This window comes from Megalops cyprinoides, chromosome 4, assembly GCF_013368585.1.
Source record: "Megalops cyprinoides isolate fMegCyp1 chromosome 4, fMegCyp1.pri, whole genome shotgun sequence".
Taxonomy (NCBI): domain Eukaryota; kingdom Metazoa; phylum Chordata; class Actinopteri; order Elopiformes; family Megalopidae; genus Megalops; species Megalops cyprinoides.
In genome coordinates this window covers 6,267,933-6,283,450 of record NC_050586.1, presented here as the reverse complement: position 1 = coordinate 6,283,450, position 15,518 = coordinate 6,267,933, and the positions used below count along the sequence as shown (strand labels likewise).

Genomic DNA, 15,518 nt, shown 5'->3' with positions numbered 1-15,518 from the left:
GTCAGCATCTTGGGTTTGTCTTTCGTGTCTTCCGCACCAAGCGGTGATGTTTCACTGGGTTTTTAAAGACATGACAACTGTATCCCATTACGGTTGATGGTGTCCACCACTCTGCATCCCCCTGTTGCAATAGGGACCGGCGTGACCCCCCCTTTCACAGCTTACACATTCTGTTGTTTCTGAGAGGGAGGGGGTGGCAGTAAGATTTATTATTTGTCCTCTATTTTAAGGTAACCTTGTAACCAGCAGAACCCATAGAATTCTGGGTAGGATGGTGCATTCATCAGTTTGCTGTTGATAAGCCTGGCATGGCCCAGCCCTCACCCGCTCCAGCACAGCACAGCAGAGCACAGCTCAGAGTTCTGTATTCCCACTGGCATGGGTAGCCCTGAGGGCCTCTGCTCTGAAGGTGAAGGCGAACGTCGGTCCTACCAGCGCCGTGATTCCGCTGTGATTAACAGTTTCCATTTTTACTGTTGCATGAACTCGCCTCGTGTCCCTCAGAGCGAAGCAGGAGCCGGGTGGAACACCGCTACACCGCAGGAGCGATGCTCCCAGCCGCCCAGAGGCCTTGTCTGAGAATGAATAAATCCTCCGGCACAATGCTGTAATTTTCCACCGGGCCGCTCCTCCACAATGTTTACCAGCGCTTTTCTGCGTGCATGGCTGGGCAGGAATGGCATCAGACTGAAAAAAGCTGCGCTGAAAACCGCGGACGCGCGGACCGGGCCCCGTCGTGGCCCTGAGGCGCGCGTTACATAAAGCTCCTATTCACCGCTTCCCACCCCCCCCCCCCCTCCGCTGCGCTTGTTCGCCGCTCTGTCTTTCTCCTTAATTAAAGTTGCTTTCTCCATGGCAACCCGCCGCTGCCTTCAGCCGGAGCAGAAAAAGGAGACAGGATTCTTTCGCCTAATTGCAGCGGGACGGGTACAGTGCCACCCAGACGGCGGGGGACACCGCGACCTCTCCAGACACCGGGGAGCTGATTGGCTCCAAACTCGCACACCAAGTTACAAGCGGAACTCGGCAGCGATTATCCACCTGGCTTTGTGGATTTCCTCGGCCATTAGAGTGGCTCTGAAAGGCTACCTCATGCCACATGCAACTGCATTAATATGCCAAATGGCCGGACACCTCGCTGCCCTTCTCCCCCTAGGCGGTGACATCACTGTGTCCAGCTGCCGTTGTGGAAGGCTGATTAAACGATCTGGTCTTGCACGTGTGATGCGGAAGATTGCGGGTCGCAACGATCCGTTCTCCGCCATCGGCTCCACCCCGCCACGCCCCTCCTCATCCCCGGTGTCACGGAGTTCAGTGTAGAGTGAATGGCCTGGTAGTGGAGTGTTATATCTTCCTGTGGTGTCTCAAAAAGCTCCAGAATCTACAGTTCTTCGTGTGCTTCACTTTATGCTTCAATTTTGTCACATGAATGTAGTCTACTCTCTGTCCAGCTAAAGTCGTGTGCTGCTTTACATGGCCGCTGAGTGTGTGTGTGTGTCTCTGTGAATGAAATTGCTAATAGCCGTATCTCGTCAGCCAGACAATGTGCGTAAATGGCAGCGTGATGCAACAGTTATTGGGAAACATGCCATGTTGAAAAGGAGCATTGGCTTATTTCAGATTGGCCATGCAAATTGGCCAACTGGGAGGCTTTTGAAAAATCGGCATTAATATGACAGGTGGAATTGTCTGGGCTCTGAAATCCTTTCCCACATACCCATACATGCGGGGTTCCTAAACCCATGATAAAAAGGCCTGTGGCCTTGAGGCAGATGATCCTTGTAATTTTTGTTGTACTTGACGTGGTGGTTACCTCAGCAGATAGAAGTAAACAGCAGGCAGGGGAGAATAATGAAGGTGCAGGCCTAAGAGGAGGGGCAGTCAGGAAACGAAGGCTTTATGTGCTAAGGCAGCTTTTCGAGAAAGGGCGAGTGTGGGTGTGGTGGGAGGCAGAGCTGCCAAAAAGAACTGAATTTCAGTTTATTCCAGTTCACACGCTCAGAAAACAAAAGCATGTCTGCAGGGCTTTATTCATGGCCAGCAGCCATTTAGACGTTGTGTGAAAGGAGAAGTATACACCTTTTGGCACTAATGTGAACTGAACTGGTTGTCTTTATACAGCAGGTACAAAAGTGCAAGACAGGATGTTAATTTGATTGACTGATACTTAATTTGATTAGGTGGACAAAAATGCCAAATTTCCTGCTGTCATTTTCAAACCTTTTTTAAAAAGAAAAAGACATTTTGCACCCCCTTCTCTACAAAGTCATGGTTCCTTTTGACAGTATTTATGACATAGTCTTGTGTCTAGTCATGTTTGCGAAGCGATGTTGCCGAAGGGGCCTGAAGGCCATTGTTCACCGTCGCCCTGACAACGGTTTCTCTATCTCTCTGACGCAGGAGAGATTGAGGAGAATACAGGCAGGTGCAGCGTGTCACAAGGCCATTGTATGAGATATCTGGGGAAAAAAAAAAAAACATAACGCGGGCAACTCATTCCTTCCCCTTCGAAACAATGTCAATACCTGCTGTGAGGAGAAGGGCCCAGAGAGGGACCTGTGGCAGTGAGGCTGTACATTTTTACCTGAATTGGCTTTGTGCTGTACTTTCCTACCTGAAGATCCTAAACACTAGAGGTGACCACAGCTACACCGTGTGTGTGCGTTTTGTATTTTGTCTTTCTCCAGACCCTTCCCCACCCTTGCGCGGAAGTTTGACGTTTTTTCTGTATTATCTGTCTTGTGTGAGGTGCCCTCTTGGGCAAAGATGTAAAGATGTCCCTTGTAACAGAGATCATCTCAGTGGGAGATCTTCCAGGCAAAATAAAGAGTAAATAAAACTTGAGGAAACTTAAGACATGAAGGTAACTGATACACCCAGAACATTTTTCAGGTTTTTTTGGTCATGACGCAAAGGAAACACGGTAAAGATGGCAGTAGCTTGATTGTTGGCAAGGAAGCTAGCTGTTTAACTTTGTTAGCCACACCATTTTACATAACTTGATGTACATTAAGAAACTTGCTCTTTTCACTTATTGTGTTGTAATGAAGGGAATTAATGTGGGTGTGTGGAACCAACAATCAGAATCATTTGTTTGCCAGGGAACTTTTTGGCTGTTACACCCAAGGGCTCCTTCTGACCAGTCTCTCTCTCCCTCCCCCTTCCTGTCTTGCAGAGAAGAGGTTCAGGAGAACTGCGTTCGCTGGAAGAAGAAGTTCTCCTTTGTGTGCAAGATGAGTGCCAACCCCAACACGGGCGTACTGGACCCCTGTATCTGCAGAGTGTCTGTCCGCAAGGTGAGAGCGGCTTTCACAGCGAACACCTGGGTAACAAGCAGGTGCTGTGCCCACCCTGAACTCACCTGTACAGTGGTCAGGATTTCGTTCTGAGGCCCCACAGTGGAGAGCAGCCTGAGTGTTCCACCACTTCAGTCACCTGCGTTCACCTGGTGCAGGTGACCATGAGGTACAGCTCAGGATCATGAGGGGCTGTTCTCAGGCAAGAGATCATTAGGTTTCATCCTACGGCTGACATTTATCAAGTATATTTTATTGGAGCTTGGCCATGTGATTTCTGAAGAAAAACTAATCGGATGTTTTTAAAATGAATCCTTGGGAATGTTTATTACCAAAGCTGGTTTATAAATGCTTTGATATGTTACAGCTTTTTTAAACCGGCAAGTCTTGTCCTTACAAACAGAAGGCTTTGTTACATCTATCGGTTCTTGCTGATCAATTTTTGCTCCGCCGCAGCTAACCGGTGTCGACATGTTGTGGGGTTTTGATTGTAGTTTTTGATCTCTGAAGTGGATGGGATCCAGGCACACGCCCTGTACACCCACATTAACGCAGGCATGGACACACACACACACACACACACACACACACACACACACACACACACACACACACACACACACACACACACACTCTCTCTCTCACACTCTCACACAAGCACACACACTGGGTACAGCTATGTTAGATGTCATTCTATGGGCCTTTGATTATCTTGTTGACTGTGGATATCAGTGTGTGCTGGACCCTTTCTGTTCTCTTACGTATTTTCCCCCATTGGTTCGGGACTGTTGGCTGTTCGTTTGTAGTTCCCTTTGCCCCAGATATAGGAACCCCCGGCCCCCGCTGCAGAGCTACTGTAAGCACAAAGACCTCCCCGCCTATCAGAGCACTCTGGTTTCATCTGGCTCTTCCTGTTTTCCTTACAGGAACTCAAAGGAGGAAAGACGTTTTCAAAGGTAAGAGCTGACCCCCCGGCACACCCTAGCCCCATCACCCCACCCACCTTCCCCCCGCCACACACAAACTCGCCTACATAAACATTTCACTGAGATCTTTGGATGATGCATGTTTCTGTTGCTCCTGCTGCCGGATATTTGAGTCGCTCTTCGTCACACAGCAGCAGGCCCAGGACTCATCCTTGTCTACGCGGCAACAATAGCGTCGGCAGGCCCCCTCCCCTCTGTCCCGCTCACACTGCGAGTGTGGATTTCCTTCAGGGTTAAAAATACCGTTCCTCAAGCCTCCTCGTGAGACCGCTTCCCGAAATAAAGACGCTTATAAACAGCAGCCGCTCAAGGGGAGGAAGCCCGGAGAGGGGGATCCGTCTCCATCTGCACCCCGAGGTCTCAGGTTCTCACACACACAAGCATCTGTTCATATACACACACACACACACACACACACATACACACACATACACACACTCATTTATGGATACGCATGCATGCAGTCATGCACACACATAATTGTGCGACACAGACGTGCAACAATACATACGTCCTCTCTTAAACACACACATACACACGCACACGGATGCCCATGCACGTACGCACACACACACACACACACACACACACACAATCACAAAGAAACACAAACATGTGAACACATAGACACATTAATTCCCGCGTTTACACGCGTCTCCCGCCAGCTTGACTATCGCGGTTGCCCCAGTGCGCATCTGGAGCCGGGTCTCGCAGAAGCCCTTTGAGCCCTTTGTTCGGCGTTTTGCTGAAACGGCTGTTCGGTAATTTAATTCATAAATAATAATAATTAATCATTAAATAATTGCACCAGGAAGCATTTGTTGCTGTCCCTGCATTCTTTATCATTTGATCAGATGAGCGTCCCGTCGCGAGCGCACAGACCTCCCATCGAACAGTATCCCTCTGTTTTTAGTGAATTCCTCATCCCAGCCTCCAGCTAGACCTGCCCAGAAACAGACCCAGCTGTGGAAAGTGCGTCCCTTTGAAAGAATTACATTGAGAAATGATTATGTCTCAAGACCCTTTTTTTTTTTTTTCGGGGAAAAAAAGATGACAACACATTTTTAAGTCTGTTCAGTTCTACGAATCACAGATGTTGTTTGACCCCTGACCTGCCTCTCCTTAGCCCCTGCAAAAGCTCCAGACCTTGAGACTGCATTACGGCGGTGTGTGTGTGTAAGATGTCAGGCCTGTGAAGTCTCTCTTACTTGCTGGGTTCCTGTCAGCCCTGCCAGTTGTGGCTGACTAGGCTTTCGGGGCCCTGGATGACAAGACCCAGGGCAAGAAATGGAGCCCCTCTGTCACCCCTGGAGGTGGTAGAGGTCTCGAAGGTGCATACTGAGCTGCTTGGGTGGGCCCTCTCTGTGTGGTATCCAGCCTTGTGATCCAGGGGGCACCTCCATCTTTGAAGTAAACATGTGGAACATGCGTTAGCTACTTGAGAGAGCTGGTGGGATTGGTAAAACTAGAAGATCTCATGTGTTGGTGATGGAGGAGACTGGTTTGTAGACAAACTGGAACACCTTAGGAGTTTTTCAGCGCTGTTTTGACGTCAGAGTAAAGACTGACTCAGAGAGAAATGTTTCGGTCATAGTAGTCACCCTGGTTTTTACGCTGATGCCTCTCACTGGTACTGCAACTCTGCTCACAGCTATGAAAAGCTGAATCTCCTCAACTGAATGTTGGAGACTGATTTTCAAGCCAGTGGTGTTTTTTGCCGTGCATCACCAGATCTCCCAGAATTCCACTGCGAAGGCTCTGTGATGGATTATTTACTGTAGTATGGTGAAAGGCATATTATATAGATATAATATATACAATATTTAGTCTTTGCATAGCATAAAGGCTCCCTGTGTAATGAAGACCTCTTGTAAGCTGTGAATCCCATTCTGGACAGAGAGGGAAGTGAAGGTATTCTGGGTAAATGTTTACCCACTTATACTGCACCTCCTGTATGACTGGAAGATTTACTCAGGAACAGTAAAACGTAAACAAGTCTCCTGCACGGAGCTGTACAGTCAAGGGTCCACATTTGGCAACTTGTCATATGACGGGGAGGGAGGTGGGGATCGCTCTGACTGCCAAATGGCCTGCTATCCAACAGGAAACTCCTGAGGTTTCGGTCACACTGCTCCAAGAATTTAAAAGGATGTTCTCTCTCTCTCTACTTTTTTTTTCCCCCCCCAAAGTTCTTCCCTGCTTCCTCTTCCTCATTTCCTTTTTTTTTTCCTCCTTATTTTTACATCCGGAAAAACTGGCTCTGTTTGTCCGGGAGGAAGACCGCGGATCCGTGTGTTCCATTGAGTCAGCAGAGTAGGGCTCAAGGCTCGCCGAGGTCACCTGACCTGGTGTCCCGCATAGGGTGGGTCTGACCCCAGTATGGGACATAGTGAGACCCTCTGTTGGCACTGGACACACATCCCCTCTGAGCTCCTGTCTGTACAGAGGCCTGGATTTTGTCATTGCCCTCATTTTTAAGGCCGTCAGCTTAAGCTAATGGATGTCGGTTATACTCCCCCCCCCCCCCCCCCCTTCCTCCCTTTCCAGTTAGTAGGATGGTGTGTTTTGTTGGGTTGAGTTTTAACCACTTGCTGATCTAAACGTCTATGATGTTTGTAAGATTGCAAAAATGACAGGGGGGTTGCTCGGCAGTTCCTCTGATCTGGTGTAGAGTGTGGATGGCTGTTTTAATGTCATCAATCGCCAGATTGTTTTTGCATAAAAAGGTCACATTGACCTTTGAACCCTTGTTACACAAAGAGGTTGTGATTTGGTTGCGAGTGATCAAAGTTGAGAGTCGATTTGAGTAAAAGGTGACGCAGGTCCAGTTTGTTCAATTAACCCTGCTGATGTATTTTATTGTGGTTTTCCAGTGAGGGAAGTTTTTAATAGACCCTGGAAAGCAGAAGTGTGAGGAACACGCATCCTATCACATGGAAATTGCAGAGGAAATAATTCTGGGCTTTGTGAGACAGATGAATAGTGCAAACAGCCGCAACGCAAACATTGCATCCACGTGTCCTTCGACCGTACTGTCTGCGCAGGCGACCAGGCGGTTCAAGGTTTGCTGTATGTTAAGCTCAGCGAGGTTTTAAAGCTGCTTTTGACCTAAAAGCTCATTACCCTGCTCCGGTCATTCACCTCCTGCTTACGCTGCTCACTTTGAAAGGTAGATCTCTCTCTCTCGAGCGCTTGGAGACCAGAGCACGGCACATGACTGTGCATGACATTCTAACACTGTAACCTCGAGGGGGCAGCTGGTCGCCACGGAAGCACTGCAGATCTTGAAATCTTGATCGGCTTTGCTCGAGGTTAACAGCAGATCGCTTGCGAAATGCTAGAGCCGTCTCAAGTCTCGAGGAGCCTCCTCGAACCCTAGCCATCGACTCTCCTTAGATTGAGTCCTCCTTAAGCATAAGAGGGTTCTCTCGAGAATTCGCCGCTCTGAAAGAAAATAAGTCCTTCCAGTTAAAACCGACATTGAGTTTCAAGAGGGCCAATTAAGCACCAGACCAGCATTCTGTCCATGGAAAAGCTGGTACTTCTCTGACGTAGACGCTCACCGCCGCTGTAGCAAAGTACAATTGCATAATAAAAAAGAACATGAAAAATGAATGGGTCTTGTGATTTAAGCTTTTAAAACCAAACACCCTGGTTTGAAAACAAAATTGTGGTCATAATTATATTGTCTTACCCTATATTATACACTTGGCTACTGGGTATGCAAATTGTTTATATTATACACATAATACTTATGACAGTACACAGAGAGAGCAGTGTAGTGTTGTATGAAGGAGCAGTTCCCATAACCCACCAGTTGCCAGTTTGATTCCCAGGTGAACGGCTGCTGTTGCCATAGGCAAGGTACTTAATCTGAACTGTCTCAGTAAATATCTAGCTGTCTAAATGGATAACATATAAGGATGTTAAGATGAGTAAGTCACTCTGGATAAGAAGGTAATTTAGTGTAGTAGATAGGGCAGTATAATATGGTATGATGTAATATTCAGATGGCTTTTTTAAATTATTAAAATATATATTTTATTAAATCAGTGTTTATTAAATCTGAACATGTGATTCAGTCACTTCTGAGATGAAATGGAAAATTGCCTCTTGAATAGAGATGACAACAGTTCCTGTCATTCTAAAAAAAACGCCTTTGACGCACAGTAAGGTTTCACACCCACTTTGGCCTTTTCCATTAAAACTAGGCTGCCCTCTCCCTCTGCCCTAGTGATTAAATGGACCTGGGTTAGATGTTTATTGTGGTTTATTGTAATGCCACAGCAGTGAGGCTGTTGAAAGTTTAGACGTGAGGGCTGGCAGTTATTTCTGTGACAGTGTGTCGGTGTGAAAATTTTGGTGCGCGCCCACGCCTTTGTGCCCACGCCTGTGTGTGTGGGTGTCTTGAAACGCCTGTACAGCTGGCAGCATCGGAGTTAATGTGAGGGAACAACTGCACCGAACCCCCATTAGCGACTGTTAGGCAACATGTCGCTGCAGAGCTGCCATTGTGTGTCCCTCTGTGTGCATGAGGCTTGAGAGAGAGAGAGGGAGAGATGGAAAGAGACTGAGAGTGGGGAATGAGCGAACATTGTTAGATGCCCCTAATTGAAAGAGTGCTTCACGGATGGATGGCCTTGCCTCTCCTGCTTCATACGGCCCTGGTTATGTAACGGCACTCTCGGGGAAAATTTAACCCTCCGTCCGCCTCCGTGGTTCGGTGGAGGACAATGCGCAGGTGTCACACTTTTTTGTTTTTGTTTTTTTTTTTTTTTTTTCCACTGTTTCTCCCTTTGATGGTCATTTTTCCCCTCTCCCTCCCTCCGTCCAGCTGGGCTTTGCTGACCTCAACATGGCGGAGTTTGCTGGTTCGGGCTCCACCGTACGCTGCTGTTTGCTGGAGGGTTACGACACTAAGAACACTCGGCAGGACAACTCCATACTGAAGGTGAGGGGCGCCTGCTCTCTCGCGGTTCCAACACAGGTTTGGGTCCAGACTCCGAAAGACCTGCTGGTGGCTCTGAACGTCATGTGTACTCGATTGAACACCATCGTAGACCTTTTGCCTTTCTGACTTTTGAGACTAATTCAGTCCTTTATCTCCTCCAGGTAACAATTGGAATGACCCTGATGTCTGGAGACCCTTGCTTTAAAACGTGAGTAACTTCTTCCCCTCGACTCTTTTCTTCCTCACTGTTGTTCTGCTGTGGCTTTAAAAAGCTTTAAAAGGTATCCCTTTTTTTATAAGTTACATAAATTGACATGTGTGCCCCCCTCAACCTTTGAGATGCATTTGGAGCGGTCCGATTCAGCAAAAACTGGCCCCCTGAATGCTTCTGTTATGTGTCTGAGTGTCATGTGACTGGTGATGCCATTGTGATGTCACCCATGCCCCTCCCCCCTTCAGGCCCCCCAGCACAGCAAAGTCCATCTCCATCCCAGGACAGGACCACTCCCTGCAGCTGGACTGCAAAGGGGAGGGCACAGGGGCAGCCCCCACCCCCCCTGGGGGGATCACCGCGGTACGCTCGCTGAAGTCCCGGCCCTCCGTGCTCAGCTCAGGTGAGAGACATGTGGGCTGCAGGCTCACTCAGACTTAGAGATATTTATACTGCCTTTGGAGAACAGCTGCCCCTTGACAGGCTGGGCACTAAAGCTATTTTCCTGTGTGTGGCCTTGAGAGAATTGTATCGGATTGGTGCTGACTGTGGGGATAAACTCCACTGAACGGCAACCTAAGCAATCAGCGTCCAGTACTGTGCATTACATTGCACTATCGTCATTTAGCAGACGCTCTTATCCAGAGCGACTTACACAGGTGACAATGTTCACATGCTATCCATTTATACAGCTGGTTATTAACTGAGGCAGTTGTGGGTTAGATACCTTGCCCAAGGGTACAGCAGCAGTGCCCCAGCAGAGAATCGAACCAGCAACTTTTCAGTTACAAGCCCTACTGCTTACCACTACGCTACATTGCTGGTCTCTGCCTGAGGGTTTGTGGTACCAGGTTTCTGCAGAGTTTCACCTTACTGAAGAAATATAGTATACTGTATCATAGTGTAGCATACCGTGGCAATGCAAAGCATAGTATAGTATAGTAACTTCCAGATGATCTGTGTGGTTTCAGGTCTGCCTGAGGAACCGGATCAGAACCTGTCCAGCCCGGACGAGGTGTTCCACACTGGCCACTCCCGCAACTCCAGTTACGCCAGCCAGCAGAGCAAGATATCAGGTGAGAGGGCCTACTCCTGCACCTATACCTTATGATGTCCCTCTGTGTGGCGTTTGCAGAGAGGTGTCCCCCGCCAGACTGGCTGGCGATGTTGTTTTCGTCAGAGTCCTTCCAAAGGGCCGTCTGTGCTGTGACCGTCTCACTGCCTCCGGCTGGACACAGGAAAGCAGGATGATGGAGTAGGCTGTGCGTGTGTGTGTGTGTGCCTGCGTCCGGTCGGCCCTGCTGACCAGTGCAGGAAGCGGAGCCCTGTGGGAGATTTATCCATGTCCTCCCTTTTTGCCATGCGCACGTGCCCCCCCCCCCAACCCCCCCACCCCCACAAACAGCCCTCTTCAGTTTGAGTAGTAAAATCTGCGAGCGTTTAATATCAGCAGCCACATATGAAAATATTATAAAAGTATGCTGTGCTTTCAGATGTAGTTGAAACAGTTTCTGTTAAAATGACAGACAGAGCAACGGAATACTCAATCAAATGATTCCAAAAAAAAAAAAAAGATTCTATTGTGTTGCTAAGGCGATGGAGTTGATAGAGGAGACAGAGTGTGTGGTACAGCTGCCGTTGTGATGTCGCTGCTCCTCACTGCCGTTTTCCGTGGTGCCCCCCTGCCCCCTCCTCCTCCCCCCAGGTTACAGCACGGAGCACTCCTGCTCCTCCAGCATGTCCGACCTCACCCACCGCCGCAACACCTCCACTAGCAGCAGCACCTCCGGGGGCTTCAGCCTCAGCGTGGAGGGCCCCCCCGAGGCCGAGAAGGAGCCCAGCCGCCCTGAAAGGCCCCCCCGCCCACCGCGGCCCGTCCTGCCGTCCAACAGACCCTCCAGGCAAGGACACCCGGCAGAACTGTTGTTTTTGTTCTGCTTTTTGTTTTTTTTTTCCCCCCTCCCCGACCAGAACATTTTCCTTCCTTTGCGTTATGGAAACTTCTCTCTCAGCGCCCCCTGGTGAATGATACCTGTCACTACATGCCTTCGGGATCACTTCAGCAGGCTACTGAATTTCTGAAATGTCTGTGTTCCACTTAAATTTGGCCCGCACCACCGTTCCCTGTAGAATCTCCAGTGTCCATACAATGCACAGTGTTTGTATTAAAATAAAATAAAGCAGCTGTCTGCTTTTGTGTTAAGACACATCATTCCAGAGGATACAAGGTTGGGCTCCTGGCAGAGATGCTACTATTTTCTCCTAGTTGCCAGTAGTTACTCGTACACTGAAGGTAGTGAGTGGATTTTTCCTCACCCCCTCCCTCTCTCCGTCCACCTGTGACAGGAGGAAGAAGGACTCCGTGGAGAGTCATCCCACCTGGGTGGACGACACCCGCATTGACGCGGACGACATCGTGGAGAAGATCGTCCAGAGCCAGAACTTTGCTGATGTCAGCAACAAGGAAGGTGAGGATGCTCGGGGCGGAGGGGTGTTGGCCGTGCGGGGCGGAGGGGCGTTGGCCGCGTGGGGCGAGGCTTGGGGCGAGGCTTGAGGCTTGGGGCGAGGCTCCGCATGTGAGATCCAGGGTTCCCTGCATGCTGTAACACTGCTGCTGCATGCACTGGTAGAATACTGTATCGACACGTTTCTCTCTGAGCCGTGCATCAAGCCGTGGCAGTGAGCGTGACCTGCGGGAGGTGTGTGTGAGTGTGTGGCAGTGAGCATGACCTGTGTGAGGTGTGTGTGAGTGTATGGCAGTGAGGGTGAGGTGTGTGAGGTGTGTGCGAGTGTGTAGCAGTGACGGTGAGGTGTGTGCGAGTGTGTAGCAGTGAGGGTGAGGTGCTGGAATGTGTCGTGTGCTCACTGCAGTATGTGTCTCTGTCTCTCTCACAGACAGCAACCTGAGACTGTTTGTCAGCAGAGACGGCACCACAGCCCTGAGCGGGATTCAGCTGGGAAACAGGTGAGAGAGGACAGGTCAGGAGTGTGTGTGTGTGCGCGTGTGTGTGTGCGTGCGTACGTTCGTACACATGATTATATGAGCAGATGTGCACGGATGTCTGTATAGGCAAGTGTGTGTGTGTGCGCGTGTGCCTGTGCGTGAGCATTCGAACGTGTATTTGAACAGATTTGTGCTGACATCTGTATAAGTGAGATTGTGGGTGTGTATGTGCGTGTGAGAGTGTGTGTTTTTGAGGTGAGGCAGCTCTTCCAACATCACCACTATGACTCACTCATTTTCCCTCCGTCTCCCTCTCTCTCTCCCTCTCTGTCTCTCTCTCCCTCTCTCTCTCCCTCTCCCTCTCCCTCTCTCCCTCTCTCCCTCTCCCTCTCCCTCTCCCTCTGCCTCTCCCTCTCCCTCTCCCTCTCCCTCTCCCTCTCCCTCTCCCTCTCCCTCTCCCTCCCTCTCTCTCTCTCTCTCTCTCTCTCTCTCTCTCTCTCTCTCTCTCTCTCTCTCTCTCTCTCTCTCTCTCTCTCTCTCTCTTTTTTCAGGGTGTCCGCTGGCGTCTTTGAGCCAGTGGTGATTGAGAGCCATTAGAAGCTGGGGGTTCTGTCTGCGTGGCCCCGTTCTCGCTGCTTTTCCCCCCTCGTCCCCGTGTTGGGAGATGAGACCCGGAAAGGATGTAGAACATCCCATAGAACCCTGCGCTGTGTGTGAGAACCACACCACCTCTGAGCGGTCCACCACAGCGTACAAAAAAAAAATCACTAAAAATAAAATTGGCCACTATCCAGATCTATAACATTATTAACTGTTATTCACACATAAACAATGTTGTTATTAATAGCCAAATAGACCTGTTCTTTGTTTGAATGCAATGACCTAAAGACTCTCAGTTCCCACAAGAAGCTGTGCAAACTCCCCAGCGTCCCATAACTGAAAGGCATCATGGGAATTCCTCCACTGTGAAAGAGCACAAGAGGGCAAAATCCTATGGAGTCTTTGCCCATTCCATGTGGCTGCCGGGGAGTCTGGGAAACTGAATCTTTAGGTGTGTAAATTTTAGCTGTTTTTTTTTTTTTTTTTTTAATAGACAAAGGGATCAACTGTAAAAGCTTGGCGCCACTGTTCTGAGTTAGACATGAAATATTACTAACCTTTTAAAGTTAAAGGGGGGGGCTAAACAGTTTCTAACATGTGATCTAATGGAATGTATTCAGCATTGCTGTTTTTATGTGTAGATTGTGGGGACGGGCGGGTAGATACAACACAGGAATCCGGGTAGCTTTCTGAATCTAGTCAGGGAAAAAAAAAAATCAATATAAACCACTAGATGGAAACACTTGACGGAGCTACATGTGTGAAGCTTTAAAGAGCCATGCGACTGTGACATTGTCTTTCTTTTCTGTGAGCCGTGAGGTGTCTCCGTCTTTGCTCAGTACCGTCTCACTGGTAGTCACGACCACGGGGTGGGGGGAGGTGGTGGCGGCCTGACAGAGATTTCCTGGTCAGTTTTTCTCAGGCCAGGCAATTATTTTGGGTTGACAGAAGTGGCCGTGATTGTCCTTTAGAGCCACCAGCCTGAGACTGTGGTAGGGTTTGTCCGTGGACAGCCGGCATGGTGATTAGATCCTGTCAGGGAACAGCTCACTAGTACCCCAGTCTGACTCGCTGAATCGCATTATCCTTGTCTGTCTGTTTGCTGTGCTTGTTTTGCGTATGGAACGCAGTCTGCCTGATTCACGCCAGCTGGCTGGTTGTTGCGTCAGGACAAGAGATATACCTGTGATGGTTTTACTTTAGGTTTTTCGTTTGTTTGTTCGTTCGTTTTTTTGTATGTTTGCTCTATAATGACAAACTACCTGGCTGGGAAGATTGTGTTGATTTTTTTTTTTTTTTTTTGTATTTCCTTCCTTGGAAAGGAAGTGATCTTTGCACCCCTGTGCTGGGCTGTCTGTCTTGTGCTTGAACGAGGGGATTGGGGGAGGTCCAGGGGACGGCGCCCCCTGCTGACCGTCATGTTGCGCCTCCTCCCTCTTGCCTCTTTCTGTGTCAGGCTAGTCCGCAGTACCAGTTCTGGAGCCTGCGACACATCGCATACCTGACGGTGGCCACTAGCTTCATCCAAACACCTGTTAGGAATGCATGTGGATGCGGTCATGATGCTTTTCTTTTTTTGTTTTTTTTGTTTAACTGTCCAGCCCCTCTCAAATGCGCTATGTGCGTGTGGAACATTTTGAGAGAAAGAGCACTTTACACATCACTGAAATGGAAAGAGGGTGAAACTGACATCTCCTGGGCCATCTGGGTATTTCCTGTGGTTTGTGTGAGGGGCATAACATACTGCTTTGGAATCTAAATGAATTCGCTCAGTTTCGTCTGTTTTGCATTGGCCCTTGTCTCCACGGTAACCCGCACTTCCTGTTGACCGGGAGGCACGCGGGAAATTTGGTCCCTAGTTGTTTCGGTGCTTTTAGTTTTGCTACATTAAAACTGATTTCAGATGAAAACGGGAGAAGTCTCTGTACAAGTGGGGCCCTTTTTGGGCCTCGTAAATAGCACCTTTGTTTTTTTTTTTTTCTGACCTTGTCCACACATGCCTTTTGCTCGATTTTATCTCAGATATTCATAGTTAAGTATTGGCAGTCCCTTTAAAATTGTTAATGATGGATATTTTCACGTAATGAATACCAAGCACAGACACTCCTTCATGCAGGCTTCCTTTGAAGGAATTCAACTTTAGCTTGCATCCGACTTTAGCTTGGACACAATAAAAAACGGTGAACCCTTGTTGTTTTTGGAGGCAGTGGCTTGTATTTCAAAAGCAACTAGCTGCTTGGAGAACGTAGCCTCACTGTAAGTGGGAGACAAGCGTATCTTTGGCCTCTGATGAAGAGGCACCTGGGTAGGGTACCCTGGGCTTCTTTGAGCAATATTTGGACACTGTCCATTCTGCTCCATCGCGCCTTTGATAAATGTCTCCCATTCGAATCCAGCCCTGCCAGTTCCAATTGTTAGTCTCTAACCCCTCCAGCGCCCCTTAGTGGTGTGGAGGAATAGGTCACTGATGCACACTGCTGAAGGGAGGAGTGTTCCCTTTGCTCTCCTTCTGTCTGTTGTATCAGCCATT

At 48.9% G+C, this 15,518-nt stretch overlaps 1 protein-coding gene across 1 annotated transcript in view; it reads left to right on the top strand.

The window, feature by feature from the left end:
• Positions 1-13,472, top strand: part of LOC118776272 (protein FAM102A-like) — a 48,534-nt gene extending 35,062 nt beyond the window's left edge. Inside the window, exons 2-11 of the mRNA XM_036526476.1 lie at positions 3,176-3,296; positions 4,223-4,252; positions 9,117-9,233; positions 9,395-9,441; positions 9,693-9,847; positions 10,416-10,520; positions 11,150-11,345; positions 11,791-11,912; positions 12,340-12,409; positions 12,940-13,472. Of these exons, the coding sequence (XP_036382369.1) occupies positions 3,176-3,296; positions 4,223-4,252; positions 9,117-9,233; positions 9,395-9,441; positions 9,693-9,847; positions 10,416-10,520; positions 11,150-11,345; positions 11,791-11,912; positions 12,340-12,409; positions 12,940-12,985 (1,009 nt within the window). The 3' untranslated portion in view covers positions 12,986-13,472. The remainder of the gene's footprint in view (positions 1-3,175; positions 3,297-4,222; positions 4,253-9,116; positions 9,234-9,394; positions 9,442-9,692; positions 9,848-10,415; positions 10,521-11,149; positions 11,346-11,790; positions 11,913-12,339; positions 12,410-12,939) is intronic.
• The last annotated feature ends 2,046 nt before the right edge of the window (positions 13,473-15,518 follow it).